Source organism: Acanthaster planci, linkage group LG08, assembly GCF_054643075.1.
Source record: "Acanthaster planci isolate LZ-2023a linkage group LG08, COTS_SCS, whole genome shotgun sequence".
Classification (NCBI taxonomy): Eukaryota; Metazoa; Echinodermata; class Asteroidea; order Valvatida; family Acanthasteridae; genus Acanthaster; species Acanthaster planci.
Window position 1 is genome coordinate 18,589,505 of NC_141784.1, and position 13,358 is coordinate 18,602,862.

General features: G+C 42.5%; 2 protein-coding genes across 2 annotated transcripts in view; one reads left to right on the plus strand and one right to left on the minus strand.

Annotated features, from left to right (window-relative positions):
• mdh1b (malate dehydrogenase 1B) overlaps window positions 1-4,643 on the minus strand; it is a 7,018-nt gene extending 2,375 nt beyond the window's left edge. The window contains exons 1-3 of the mRNA XM_022244811.2: window positions 4,535-4,643; window positions 2,452-2,564; window positions 117-1,212 (exon numbers count right to left, since the gene is read on the minus strand). Coding sequence (XP_022100503.2) covers window positions 117-1,212; window positions 2,452-2,564; window positions 4,535-4,556 — 1,231 coding nt within the window. The 5' untranslated portion in view covers window positions 4,557-4,643. The remainder of the gene's footprint in view (window positions 1-116; window positions 1,213-2,451; window positions 2,565-4,534) is intronic.
• Window positions 4,644-4,737: 94 nt separating this feature from the next.
• On the plus strand, window positions 4,738-11,450 carry LOC110984529 (uncharacterized). The gene is made up of 5 exons (XM_022244812.2): window positions 4,738-5,002; window positions 6,502-6,651; window positions 6,992-7,100; window positions 7,864-8,087; window positions 8,628-11,450. The coding sequence occupies exons 1-5, from the start codon at window positions 4,970-4,972 to the stop codon at window positions 9,519-9,521; spliced, it is 1,410 nt and encodes a 469-aa protein (XP_022100504.2). The 5' UTR covers window positions 4,738-4,969; the 3' UTR covers window positions 9,522-11,450.
• The last annotated feature ends 1,908 nt before the right edge of the window (window positions 11,451-13,358 follow it).

Below are 13,358 nucleotides of genomic sequence, written 5' to 3' on the forward strand. Positions count from 1 at the left end.
CATGCACTCATGATGTCACAAACGTTTCTACGTGAAAAGCTAATTGCTTGGTGGGGTACATGTGCTCTGCAACTGATTCAACCAGAAATTGTTGATGAAATAGGTGATTCACTTACCTTCTGATAGGACACCAACTGAATACAATCTGTCTCCCTCTGAGCCTTTCCACCAGTCGGTCAGAAGACTCACGACAGAGTGGGCCACTGAGAAGGCGCCCTGGTGCTGCAAAGCGCCCTCCAGAGTCTCCTTGTAGCTCTTCAGTCCGGTCAGGTACTCTGTCTGCAGCCACTTGTCGTCGTGGACCATCTCCCCAATCGGCCGTGAGTAGAAGGGCGGCCCCCAGATGGCGCCTTCGCAGCCATGCACCCTAGCGTGCTTCAAGTCGGTGTAGGTGGTGCCGCCAACGTTGCCCCAGACGAACAGGTTGACAATGCCGGCCGTGTTGACCTTGATGCGCCGCGCCAGTGCCGATTTGGCCCGGTTCTCATCCAGGCGGGAGAGGGCGATCACGTTCTGCCTCAGGACCGCTGGGCTGAAGTGGCCAAGGATGTAGGCGTTGAAGTTGAGAGGACCGGAGCCAGCCACAATGGCCTTTACTTCAGGCAGGGCATAGTCATTCAAGACCTTTGCGTAGGAGGTGTAGACCTCAGCGTTCAGTTGCAACCACTCCTCCTTCTCCATACCATCAGGTCTTGCGATCTCATCCAGGAAAATCACAACACTAGCGTCCTTGAAAGCGTGTTTCACATCGGCTGTCACCACAATTTTCCGTAGCAGCGTACAGGCAAAGTCCTCCATTTCCAGTTTCAAGCCCTCCACCGATTTGACACTGTCCACGTCAGTCAACAGCTTGATGGAGATCTCGTTTTCCTCGCCCAAGACATCCCCGCGGGCTATCTCATGCACCATGTGGTAGGCTGCAGGGCTGGCAGCGTTCGTGATGCAGACGTTCAGAGGCTTGCTCAGGCTCCTCTCGTACTCCTCTTCTGCGGTGACCAGCAGTTTGGTCTCCATGTTCTCTGCTGCTATCTTGGTCATGTCGCTGCTCATCTGCTTGGAGGTGATGCCGTAGTAGCCGCTGGCGTATTCCTGGAACTCGTTGGAGCCACCTATAAGGACTCCCTTGCCACCTCTGTCGATGAGCTCTCGCCACACAATGGGGGACTTCTTGTGACTCCACCCATTCTTCAGGCAAAGTTGCTGCAACCAAATCTGTTGGATAAACATTTCAAGTTGTTGATGTGTGCCTTGAAATGCAAATTGTGGGTTCAACTGGTTGAACTGCACAATCGGGGCTAACGATTGAACCTGTGGGAAATTACAAACTTTACTCCAGTTTTTCCAAAACAATCTTCCAGAGCTACAAATCCGAAAGAAAGGGTGATGATGGCAGGATGAACAGTCATGCGGAGTTTGACCAACACTCTGTGCTACGAGTGCAACCAACTGTTCACACCAAACATAGACATACAGTGACAAGTAAAACCACTGGAGGCCAGGTTAGCGAAGTACCAGTAGTCCTTTCCTTGGCTTTAACCTCTGCGGTCCAGGCTCAATTCCCAGCTCGGTCCATATATTGATGGCGTTTTTAATCCCTACCGCTGTCCATGGGTTTTACCCAGAATTTTCTGCTCTGGAGTTTTCCTCCCACCTCTAAAACTGCTTCTTATTGTCTCCTCTCTACAGACGTGAGCAGATGTGGGTCGTTTGGCGGCTGCCAGAGGCACACTTACATGTATATGCCATCAGCTGAACCACATTTAATGTCTTCATTGTACAGCACATTTGAACATACATGTAACTGTATGCAATTTGCGCTTTATAAATAAATAATCATTAAATTAACTATTATAATTTCTGTCTAAAAAAACAAAACACTTTCGGTAAATCACATTGAAATAAGAAAGCTTTTATGACAGTCATAATAAAAAATGAGTTGAACAGCTCGGGAGCTACAGAGAAGCAACAGCTCTATTCAGTGCATGTACATGTATGAACCGTTATTTTTACATCTTGTTCACATATCAAATACAAAACTGGACTTAACTAGGGGCCATGTGCATTTGTTTGCTTTAGGCCACAATCATGAATGGAGATTGCATCGCTTAGCAGTCTCTCCTACATCCTGAGCCTGTTTCTGTGCTCTGAAGATGATTGGCTAGTCTATAACTCATTCCTACGTAATCTCTGAAACAAATTTCTTCTGCCAGTGTCCCCAGCTCCATACTTTTCCCTTCCCCTTTCCTTGTGGGGTCTGGACAGCACATTAATCTCCACTGTCTCTGATGCTGTGCAATGGGCAAGTTTCTCTGACACCAGCTACATGTATATATGCACAAGGAAAAACTACCTAGCTCCTCAAAGGGCAATAAATTTTTGGAAACCTTTTTCTTTTTGCACGATTGAAAGTGCATTTTTTTAAAACGCATTTTAAACAAGTTGTGAATTTACCTCCCATTCTTCTGGATGCTTGACAATCTTGTGAATGTGAAAATCAGGCAGATTGATCTTGAGATCATCGGCCAGGAGCTCAGAGCGAGCATAGTATGGGCAGTCAGCACGACCTACACAAGACAAGAAACACATGACGTATTCACCTCACTCTAAACAATCCATTTTACCTTTCAAACGGCAGTCCTAAAAAATCTTCAGGAAGTACGAATCATTTTGGGTGCAGTTAAACCCGACGCTTTTAACTAAACATGTCAAAATCAAGAGACAAAGTATATTTTTTAAGGTAGACTAAGATCATGGAAATATTAAAGAACAAAGAAATAAAACAAGAGAAAGTAAGATATTAGTAATTATAAATAGCACGCTCATCCAACCCTCTGGAAGTATAGGGTGACTTTTCCTGTTATCCCCATTTAAAGGCTAATATCCATTGATGGCCAAACTCACCTTGCAAGGCAAGGTTTTTGAGCAGGTGCATCATTACATTACAAGGGTTGCTGAATAACAAAGAGAAATTACATCATCTCTTTGTAGATTACAAGTACTTTGTCTAAACCAGCTGGCCTTGGATGAAAAAATGAGGTAGCTGGGGATATGATGACACAGTCAGGAAAGTGTAGAAATAAGTCCAGAACAGGGTTGTCCAAGACACTCTGTAAGCATTCAGTGTGCGTAAAGATTACATAGGCCTAAGCCTACTCAGCATCATGAGTGTAAACTTTATCTCTAACGTTAGCTAAAAATGTAGGCCTAACATGCTATTAAATTAGATTTAAGCATTGCCATCTGATATGAAAATTATTTGATAGGGAGTTACATGTAGGCTAAGCTTTCCAGACAAATTGTCTGTTGGGACAACTCGACTCAGAACAACTCAACAGTTAAAGCAACTTGACCATTGGGACAACTCAACCATCTGTGCATCAAACCAACAGACAACTCAACCGTCGAGACAAGTCGATTCATTTTTGTGAGTGTGGTATTTATTAAATTTCAATGTCCCGGACACGATAACCTCCATGAAATTTGACTTAACAATCCAAGCCAGCACCGGTAATCCATCGCACTGCGGTGCATATGGGATGCGGCCGGCCACCATTTTTCCTTTACCGTGCATGCACCGTCCACGCCACAAGTAGCAAACCCATGCGTGCTGTGCCCTGAGGCCTGTGCCTGCATGAAATTCATGCAAATTTCGCCCAAACACATCGCCTAGCAGTTTGTGCGAAGCATTGGAGCTGAATTACAGCTAAACATCCGTGCATGCTTGCCACGTACTCGTCTCTGGGTTGAAGTCGACTTTTCTTGACAGACGACTTGTCTTAATGGTCCAGTTGTCCTGAGTCGAGTTGTCCCAACAGACAAGTTGTCTGATAACCATGTGAAATAAGCCAGAAGATTTTTGAATGGACAAAATATTAAACCAACTTGATTCTTCATAGTTTATACCAAAGGCAGTCAGTCAATTGCTGCAGTGTTGAAAGGGCATTTGGGGTCTACATAGCCAAGTCGACATAGGCTAAGCTTCATCGCTGATGCTGCATGGCTGATGTTGCTGTGGAAAGGCATTGTGGGAAGGGAAATGGGGCAATGTTTGCCCCGTTTTTCCTTCCATGATGCCTTTATACCATTGTGCAAAATCACTCTTGCAGTGTTAGCGAGACTTGGGTCTATTGAAATTTAGTTTCAATATTGTGAGTAGACCTAATTTGCTTTTTTAAAAAAAAGATTTATTGAATATTGTAAATGTTTTGAATACTCCATTGGCCTAGGCCTATCAACCAAGGGTGCGACGTCAAACTTATTTATTCCTTCTCACTTTTTTTCGGGGAACCATGACTAATGTTAGACCTATTGAAAGTTGCCACCCCCCCCCAGCCACACCTGCAAAAAATAGCTTGGACAAAATGTGTCCGGTATGTCCGGAAACTGGGCTATCAACTTATGGCGTCAAAAGCATATTTAAACATTTTGTTGCAAGTTCTACCAAACATAACAAATACAGATACTCTGAATTTGAATATCAAAGATTTGGTAATTAGCAAATTTATTTCTGAACAGTATCAAGATAATTATTTACCAGCAATCACCAACTTCGTCATGTTGTTATAGCGTGTTGTTGCCAAGCACAGGAACACATTGGAGTAGGAGTTTCTTTGAACAACAAACGACTGTCGGTATTTTACAATAATAACAAGTAGTTCGTGTCAACCATTCACAGCCTTGTACCAAAAGCAGATGTTCGTATGCTACCGTCAGGCGTTTGATCACACTCGCTTTGTGTCAAAAGGGTCGATCATTTTAGAGCGAAGTCCGCGATTTATTGAAATTGCAACCATTTAACTGTAGTCGGGTACCCCAATACCTAAAAAATGTTCCAGTTTTTCCCCTATGTGTTGTAATGAACCCAATAAACCAGACGTACCTTTTCCACGTGCAAGGCTGCTGTTTTCGTGAAGGACGCGACTGAGGATTGTCCGAGCCAAAAATCGCCAAAACGGATCTGAATAATAAAATGCAGGGGAAGAAGACAAATTTACGTAAAATGGTGAGGCACTGTATCTTTAAACTGCTAGCCTTGCAGAAGAGCAAGTGGCACCTTGTCTCTCCATGTCTTCCTTCCTTCAGAAGCCTTACAAAAAAGTTACATGCCTTATCGATAGTAATGAAGACAATAATTCAATTTCAAGAGTGATTTTGCATAACCAATATGGCATCATGGGAAGGAAAAAGAGGCAAACATTGCCCCTTTTCCCGTCCTACAACAGGCCTACCTTTCCACAGTTGTGCAAAATCAGCCATGCGGTATTACTAGCAATAAGATTTATGTTCTAACATTGCGCAACAAGATAAAACCCGTGGAATCGAGGTTGCGTTATTGGACTAGTCGCTGGGGGAAGATTTTATTGAAGCAGTGCAATTTTTGACAGAATACATGGGCACATTCAGAATCCCATACTAGTGTTACAAAGCAATGAAAATTTGGAACTCCCTCACAGTGAGTGCCTCACAACTTTGGGAGTAGGCCTAGGCCTAGTTGACATGGTGGTTGTTGAATGTCAAGTTTATGACATGATCCAAGCATGCTGAGTGATGATGAATTAATTGAAGACTTGTTCAGTGATGAGCAGTTGGAAGTTAATCAACTTAAACGGAGGCAAATTCAGCTGCAGCTCCAGACTAGGGCCAGCTCTATAAGTTTGTAACACAGGTACACTGCAAGAAATTTCACTTTTCTTTTCACAATTTGTGCCAGTCATGCCAGTAGATATTTAAAACTGGAAAAAGGGGGCCTGTGTGTGAAGTATAAAATTACACTAAGCAGCTGAGCTACCTATGTATGTCTAAATGACAACTCATGAATACAAATTTAGCAATGTAAGCACTGAACCAGACGAAGATTTGTTATGTCAGTACATGTACGTACATTTGAAGTTGCCATCTTGACAAAAAAAGCAAAAGCATATCAGTACTGGTTAATGTTCAAATTGCTGGCAAACTATAAATCACCATTACTTGGTCTTTGTAGCATTTGTGTTATCTGGACATTCCTCCGAAAGAAGTGTTGGTAAACGACGTTGATGGGCTTCAAACTTAATCTTTGAAACTTGTTAAAAATTTGCTCTTTCACTTTGAAAACAGTGGCAACAAAGTCTTTGAAAAATATGAATGTCTCGAAATTCAGATATACTTGTCCGTAAATAAAAAATGGTATCTGGAAATTGGGCATGAAGGTTAGCTTTAGTAGATTGCCGGCTTTCTTTTTGAGTTAATAAGTTGGACCTTTGTGGGCCTTACTTTTTTCTGCAACCTTGTGCTGTCACTCTGCACTGTTCATAGCACTTTTCATGATGGATAATGTTGATCTTTTCCAGGGGTATGAGAATTCAGCTTTTTTTGCTTATGTGTTGCCCCTCAATTTCGTCTTTTTTGTGCACCTGGTCTGTACAAAAGTATGAGAAATTTTTACATTTCAGCATTTTGCCGTAGCTGTTTTGAGCTTTAATTTTAAGTGGCCACTCACACCTCTGCTATTCTTTCCCACAGGCTGATGACAGTGAAGTCAGCGCTGACAGAGACGAAAAAGGCGTGGTGTATCTGTCCCACATCCCTCACGGATTCTATGAGCCTCAAATGAAACATTTCTTCCAGCAGTTTGGGAAAGTGACAAGGCTGAAGCTGTGGCGCAGCAAAAAGGTAAAGTTACCTCTTGACGGTTCTGAACCCTACAAAAATTAAACTGAAGTCATGATGTTTTTCATGGGATCCTGGCCAACTCATAGTCGGCAGAGGAGGTGAGTTAGTGAGGGGCGAGTTGGCTAGGGGAAAAGCTGACCAGATTTCTCACAAACAGGATGGTGCTACTTGATCTACAATTAGATTCTGGCAGAGACTTGGGGTAATTTTGCCAACATCCAGCCACACATTCTTTATTGTTAAACAAGCATCACTGAATGGTATAAGAACAGAGCATTGAACACCACAACGCAGCTTGTTTGGATCTTCTGATTGCTTATTTTTTTTCTTCCCTTTTCAGAGTGGTAAGTCCAGAGGATTTGCCTACGTTGAGTTTGAGTATGCTGACGTGGCCAAGATTGTGGCTGACACCATGAATAACTACCTCATGTACCGGAAACTGCTCAAATGTAAGAGAGGAAGCCAAACACAGGAATCAATTTTGTACTTGGACAGCAGTGGCATAATTTCAGTGGAGCGTGTTCCTGCCCCCCTCCCCGTCACAGAGATCTTTGCCACTGGATCCTCCCCCACCCACTTGAAATATTGAAATGTACACAAGATATTTACAAGCTATAGTTCCTCTCTGAAAAAATGTGCGTGCTACCGGGTTCCCCACTGGAAGTTTCACCTTATTTATGCCACTGTTGGACATAGTTGATAAAATAAGCTAGCTGCAGTGTCGGTAAACTGTAGTAGCCATACATGAACCAGGGTCTGCCTTCTTTCACCGTGTTCGCTCGAGCGTGGACCTCAATTTTTACGGCGTGTCTAGCCGCCTCCCGGCGTGAAGGGGTTAATTCAACAATTATAATTATATTTGAAGATGGTTATTTGTATTCATTTGGTACATGTGTAGCCAGAGGAAGCATTCTGCAGTCAGTAGATGCCTGTAAGTTCAGCTTTGTCACTGCATTAATGAAATGAGCTCTATGATATTTTTTTCCATTTTTTTGTTTCACTTACCTTTTGATGAATTTGAGGTTACAGTACAAAGATCGCTCTTAGATCACTGGTTTTCCAATGACTTTGTTTAACCAGCCGGATGTAGATGGACATACATGTATTTTGGGGGTCAACACGAGAGATATTTAAATGTAGCTGGATGACCCGCTTCACCCCTTGCCACTTCATTTTATAGTAATGTCAGTTTATCATTTTTCTGCCCCAAAGGCAAATTCATCCCAAAGGAGGAGGTTCGCCCCGGCTCTTTCAGCAATTCCCACCGGCCGTTCGTCAAGCCGTACCACCGCAATCTGTCAGTGAAACGTCACAACAGTCTCCTGACAGCGGACGAGGCCCGCATCGTCAAGACCCAGCAGCGATTGGTCCAGAAAGAGGGGAGACGAAGGAAGAAGATGGAGAAGCTCGGCATAGAGTGCAAGCTGCCCGGATATGTAAGCCATGCCTTCCAGCAAATGGATACTAAAATATCTCACCTCCAATCAAAGGCCGCTCTTGGAATGTACTCACTGATTTGAGGTGCATTTTTTTTTTTACACCTGATAAAGTTGCACTTTCATTTCGCACATTTCTCATTAAATGTCTGGCCATAGAATATCAAAACAGCACATGAACATTGTACCTGTGCTTGCTTTCTACGCGTATTTGATGACATAAATTGATTCTTCCTTCCTTGAAGTTTTATCATTATAAGAGGCATATATTGTATAAGAAAATACATGTATTTATTGATGCGAGAATTGAGGATCAGAACTCAACACGTGGTGTATGTGATAAAATATTGCAAGAATAACACTCATTCTAAATGATTTCAAAGTAACAAAGACAGTTCTTATCGTATTGTCTAATCTCCATCTGTCCCTTGAATTATTGAAAAGGTTTACAGCTGGCCTCTGATGTGCATTGCAGTAAAGCATGTATTTCATTGTTGTATCTCCTTCATTGTCCTCTGCATTGCATGATTTATCAAATAGGCAGAAGAGTGGAAGAGCATCAAGAAGGCCCGTGCCATCATCCAAGAGGAGAAGAGAGTGGAAGCCCTGAGGCTGAAGGAGATTGAACAAAGGAAGCAGGAGGCCTTGAAACGGGCCAAGCGCAAGGCCAAGCAGCTCTCGCTCAAGCGGAAGATCGGCAAGAGGCGGAGACGGAGAGAGGCCAGAGAGGAGGCGGAGGCCAAAAAGCTCCCTCAGTCATCTGCCGAGGAGAAATCCCCGGAAGGAGGTGACATCAGCGAGGTATCCCCGAAACGTAAGTCCCAAGATTCGGCAGCGTCGTCATCCAGTGAACCGGATGGGCAGCCCCAGAAGAAGAAAGGTAGACTGTCAACGCCACTTTCCCTGGCCAAAGAGGTGGCCACCTCTTCCTCCCCAATTCAGAAAAAGAAGGAGGACAAATCGGCTACTCTCAGTCAAAGAAGGAAAAGTAGTCGATTGTCTTTGAGAAGAGAGAGTAAACCAGTAGCATCTCTGGCTGACAAGTCAAAACTGGCAACACCAAAGGAGACCAAAGCTTCAGTGAAAAGCACAACAGCTACCCCAAAGACTGCAGGAAAGAGTCAGGCAAAGGATAGCTCAGCGGCTCCACAAGCGTGCGCGGAGAGCCATGAAAAACTGAACAGTCCCGCTAATGATCGGAAGCTTCGCTCAGAGACGAAGACACCTCGGAGTGGACGAAACATGAAGGCCTGGGAGACGGAGCCCTCAACTGATGAGTTTGAGAGCAGCGACACCACTGAAGAGGAGGCAAAGGTTAAAGAGTTCAAGGGGATCCAACTCAGTGTGTCAGAGAAGGCAGCAGTGGATACCAAGGAGAGAGGGAAGTTCCAGGAAGGAATCAGCTTTGATGGGGACCAGTTAGTGATTTTTTGAGAAATCTAATGACTTCTCAACAAGTCATTATAAGAAACCATTTAACTTCAACCCTCCTGGAGCCATCAAAATCCAATAGGGCATTTTGGATGATTTTAGGAAGTTTAAGGGAAAAAAATGCCTGTGGATCCGGACACTGTGGTTGATATCAAAGGATTCAGGAAGACTTCTGTATGTCTTCGGAGTTTGAGTTTATTGAATCCGTTTTACTGGAAAAAAGTTTTCATTTTTAGTCTTACTGTCATCTATTGATTATCATCGATGAATCTGATTCATGCCACATGATTGCAATTTTAAATGGTTTGTCCACTTTGCGTCTATTCTGATGGTATGAAGGTCATTTGGAGGCAGACAACCATCATGGCTTGATTCCATTTAGCTGTTTTTAAGGTCAGTAATTTTGAAAACAGCTGCTAAAAACAAATGAGGTTTTCAATGAAAGTAACAGAAGTTGTTTCCTTTGAAAAAAATTTTGTGGCTATTCCCTTTATGAACATTTTGCTGAAAATATATCACTTTCCAGCTCGAAAGATATAATTTGTTACAAAGGACCCGGCTGAGCGGAAGCGCAGTTGGACCATGCACATGTTGATGCACGTACATATAGTTACGTGTTTGTAGTGTATAATTAAGAACTGAACTCGAATATTTGTATGAATCAAGGAGTTCTTGTCTGTATTATGCTGATAATCAATGACCTTAGATTTCAGAGATTTGGGGAACTTGTTCCTTCTGATCAACGTGTGAAAGAGACGCATGTCATGTTTTTTTGTGGATTCACATTCTATAAATGTATATGGGACACATTTCCTAAACAAAAACTAACGACAACAGAAACAATATCCCCATGGCCTCCAGAATCAGAAAGGATTGATTGGTGTAAGGAGGGGTAAATGTATGTGGGACACATTTCCTAAACAAAAACTAACGACAACAGAAACAATATCCCCATGGCCTCCAGAATCAGAAAGGATTGATTGGTGTAAGGAGGGGTAAATGTATATGGGACACATTTCCTAAACAAAAACTAACGACAACAGAAACAATATCCCCATGGCCTCCAGAATCAGAAAGGATTGATTGGTCTAAGGGGGGGTCGCAAGGGGGAGCAATGAGGGATATCCCCCAGCCATTTTCTTTCCGAAAAGAATATGAAGAGAAAAGGGCAATGTTTTTTTTTTGGCGGGGGGAGGTGTCATTTATTTTCCTTCCTCACAAAAGAGTTGAAAAGCCCCCCAAATATCATCTCATTCCTCAGAATGACCATAACAGGATTCATGGGAAAACATCTCACAGTTTTTAGGCCCCCTGCGAAAACAAGTTTAACCCTGCTCCAGATAATTAGGTTCTAATTCTGGATTCGTCCTTGGATTTGTCGATGTAAATTTGGGAAACGGTGCCTTTATTGTCACAAGTGCTAAGTTCTGTGTTCACCATAATGATATTGCCCCCAAGGAAAACCAAGAGTTTGTTAACGTGAGAGAAACTGCTTTTTTGTATTGAATTTACCACTGTGCACTTCACATTTTGGAGTTAGCAACTGCTTTAGTAAACCTTTTTCATTCACTATTTCACTGTATGTGAATGAACCGTCTAATGAGGGTTTTCTGAGACGGTTTCATTGTAAAGCCACACTGTATGAACATGTTCATGTACATAAAGCTGGCGAGCGGCATGTTTTCTTCCTGTAAAATGCAGTCGAACTTTATATTAAGAGCACTGTAGGTCCAAATTCTTTGTTTGCCATTACTATTAATACAAGGCATCTAAAGTAATTTGTAAAGTTTTAAGGACCTTGCTGTATCAGTGTTCCTCTGTAAATGTAACTCCTTTGAAAAACATCAGGGCTATAGCTTTTGTACGTTATATCCTTGAAGAGTTTCTTTGTGTCATGAGGAATAATCTATCAAATAAAGGGTATAAAATATATACGTTGTATAAAACTCAGTTTTTGAAGTGCCAACCACCTAGTTCTCACAACTGGATGTGTAGTACATAGCATGTAATGGGCTATTTATAATCTTGTAATTGACATTTTCAAATTCAGCTTTTATGATTATCCTGACAGGCCGTTTCACGTTCGGCAGGCACGGTTCTACTAGAGACATTTTTTGGGAGGTGCTAGATCCTTCCCACGTAACGTCATTAAACTTTTGCTACTGCTCTGTCTTGGGGGGGGGCTAGACTAAAGTTAGTACCTTCAGCGCACGTAGAACCGTGTGTGTGTATCAGTTGTTATCGTAGTTTTTGGGCCTGTTATGTTTGTTTCACACAACTCCGGATTGCGTCCATGATCCGTTTCTGGTCCACTGACACCAGGCCCCACCTAATGGATAGCACGAACCAGCTCTTGGATCACTGATCCCGATCTGTGTGAAACAAACAGGTCCTTGATTTATCAGATCTTTCAGTACCGGCATGCGCGCCACCAAGGGTTTGTCTCAGACAGGCCACTTTTCGTTTACGATCGACACGCACTGCTGGCTGTTTTTAAGCGCACTTCGGACTTGATTTGGAGATATTTGGTTGATTTAGGCATTCCCCGTACCATAAAAACCATTATTTGGACTACCTAACACCCGTTTGCAATAAGCAATTTCGAAATTTCAACTAATATAAAAAAAAATGGAGAAATTCACATTTTCCGCGCCAGTTAGCGAATGAGACTTTGTCGACTATTTATCCCGCAGTGCACTGCGAAAAGGCCTCTCCACGCCACGACGACTTCTTGGTGGTGCATGCGCTGCATTGTGAATCGCCCATGTTAACCATTAATCGTCACATGCAAAAAGGGCAGAAATCCTTCATGTTAGACAAGTAATGTGTTCCCTCAGTAGTTTGAATCCTGTAAATACAAAACACGATTCGTCAAAATGTTTGTTGGATCAGAATTTTATATTAGGAGGAGCAGAAATGTATAAGGAGCGCAGGACAGACCTGCCCTCTTCTGGGAAACCTTGAAATCGGCGCAGCATTCGCCCGGCCTGTGACCACTGGATAACTTTTTTTTTTTTCCAAGATTTATTCAAATCAGTGGTTACTGTGTTAAATTTAGATAAATGAACCATTTATAGTGAATTTATTTTCGATAACGAAGAAGAAACAACAAAATATCATCATCTCCTTCTTCCTTATTTACATACACCCAGCAGGATTCTGCCGGATTCATTACCCGCTACCGTATCGGTCCCTACGTTCGGGGTCGAGAACCAGTCTACTTGGGTAGGAACTGCCCGTTGCAGGTTAATACACAACTATGCGTTGCACACATACATAATACGGTTGCATCACTACCAACAAAATGGGCACTCCCGAGCAATATGGCTCTTTTCAACCGATGAGGGGGTGCTTCTGCTCAAGGCAGATAGCATTAGTGGACATTATCAAAAAGTGGCGTTTATTTTTTTAAGTTCGTTTTTGCGAGATATATTTTTTTCAACGAGAAAACGAGATGAATGTATAGAAACGTTTCTCTTTTGAAAAGAAATGTGATAAATAGGTCTGTTTTTAAAGTTTGTTTTATGAGATAACTGTTTTTTTTTCAAGTTCGTTTTTATTGATGTACAAAACGAGCTTGAAATGAAAAAAAAAACGAAATTAGAAAGCATATTTTTTTACTTTTGGAAATGCATACTTCATAGTGGACTTTCTTCCCAAGTGCGATAGAGCCCGCTTGCCACCAAGCCAAAACGTCTACTTCAATTTAATACGCAAGCCTGTCCCATTTTTAATAGTCATTGTGGGATTTGTCAAGGTATTGTTTACGCTGGATGTATTACATGGTCCAAGTTGTTAAGTGGTAAGATTAGTTTGCTTTCTGTTTTGTTAGCGGTTGAA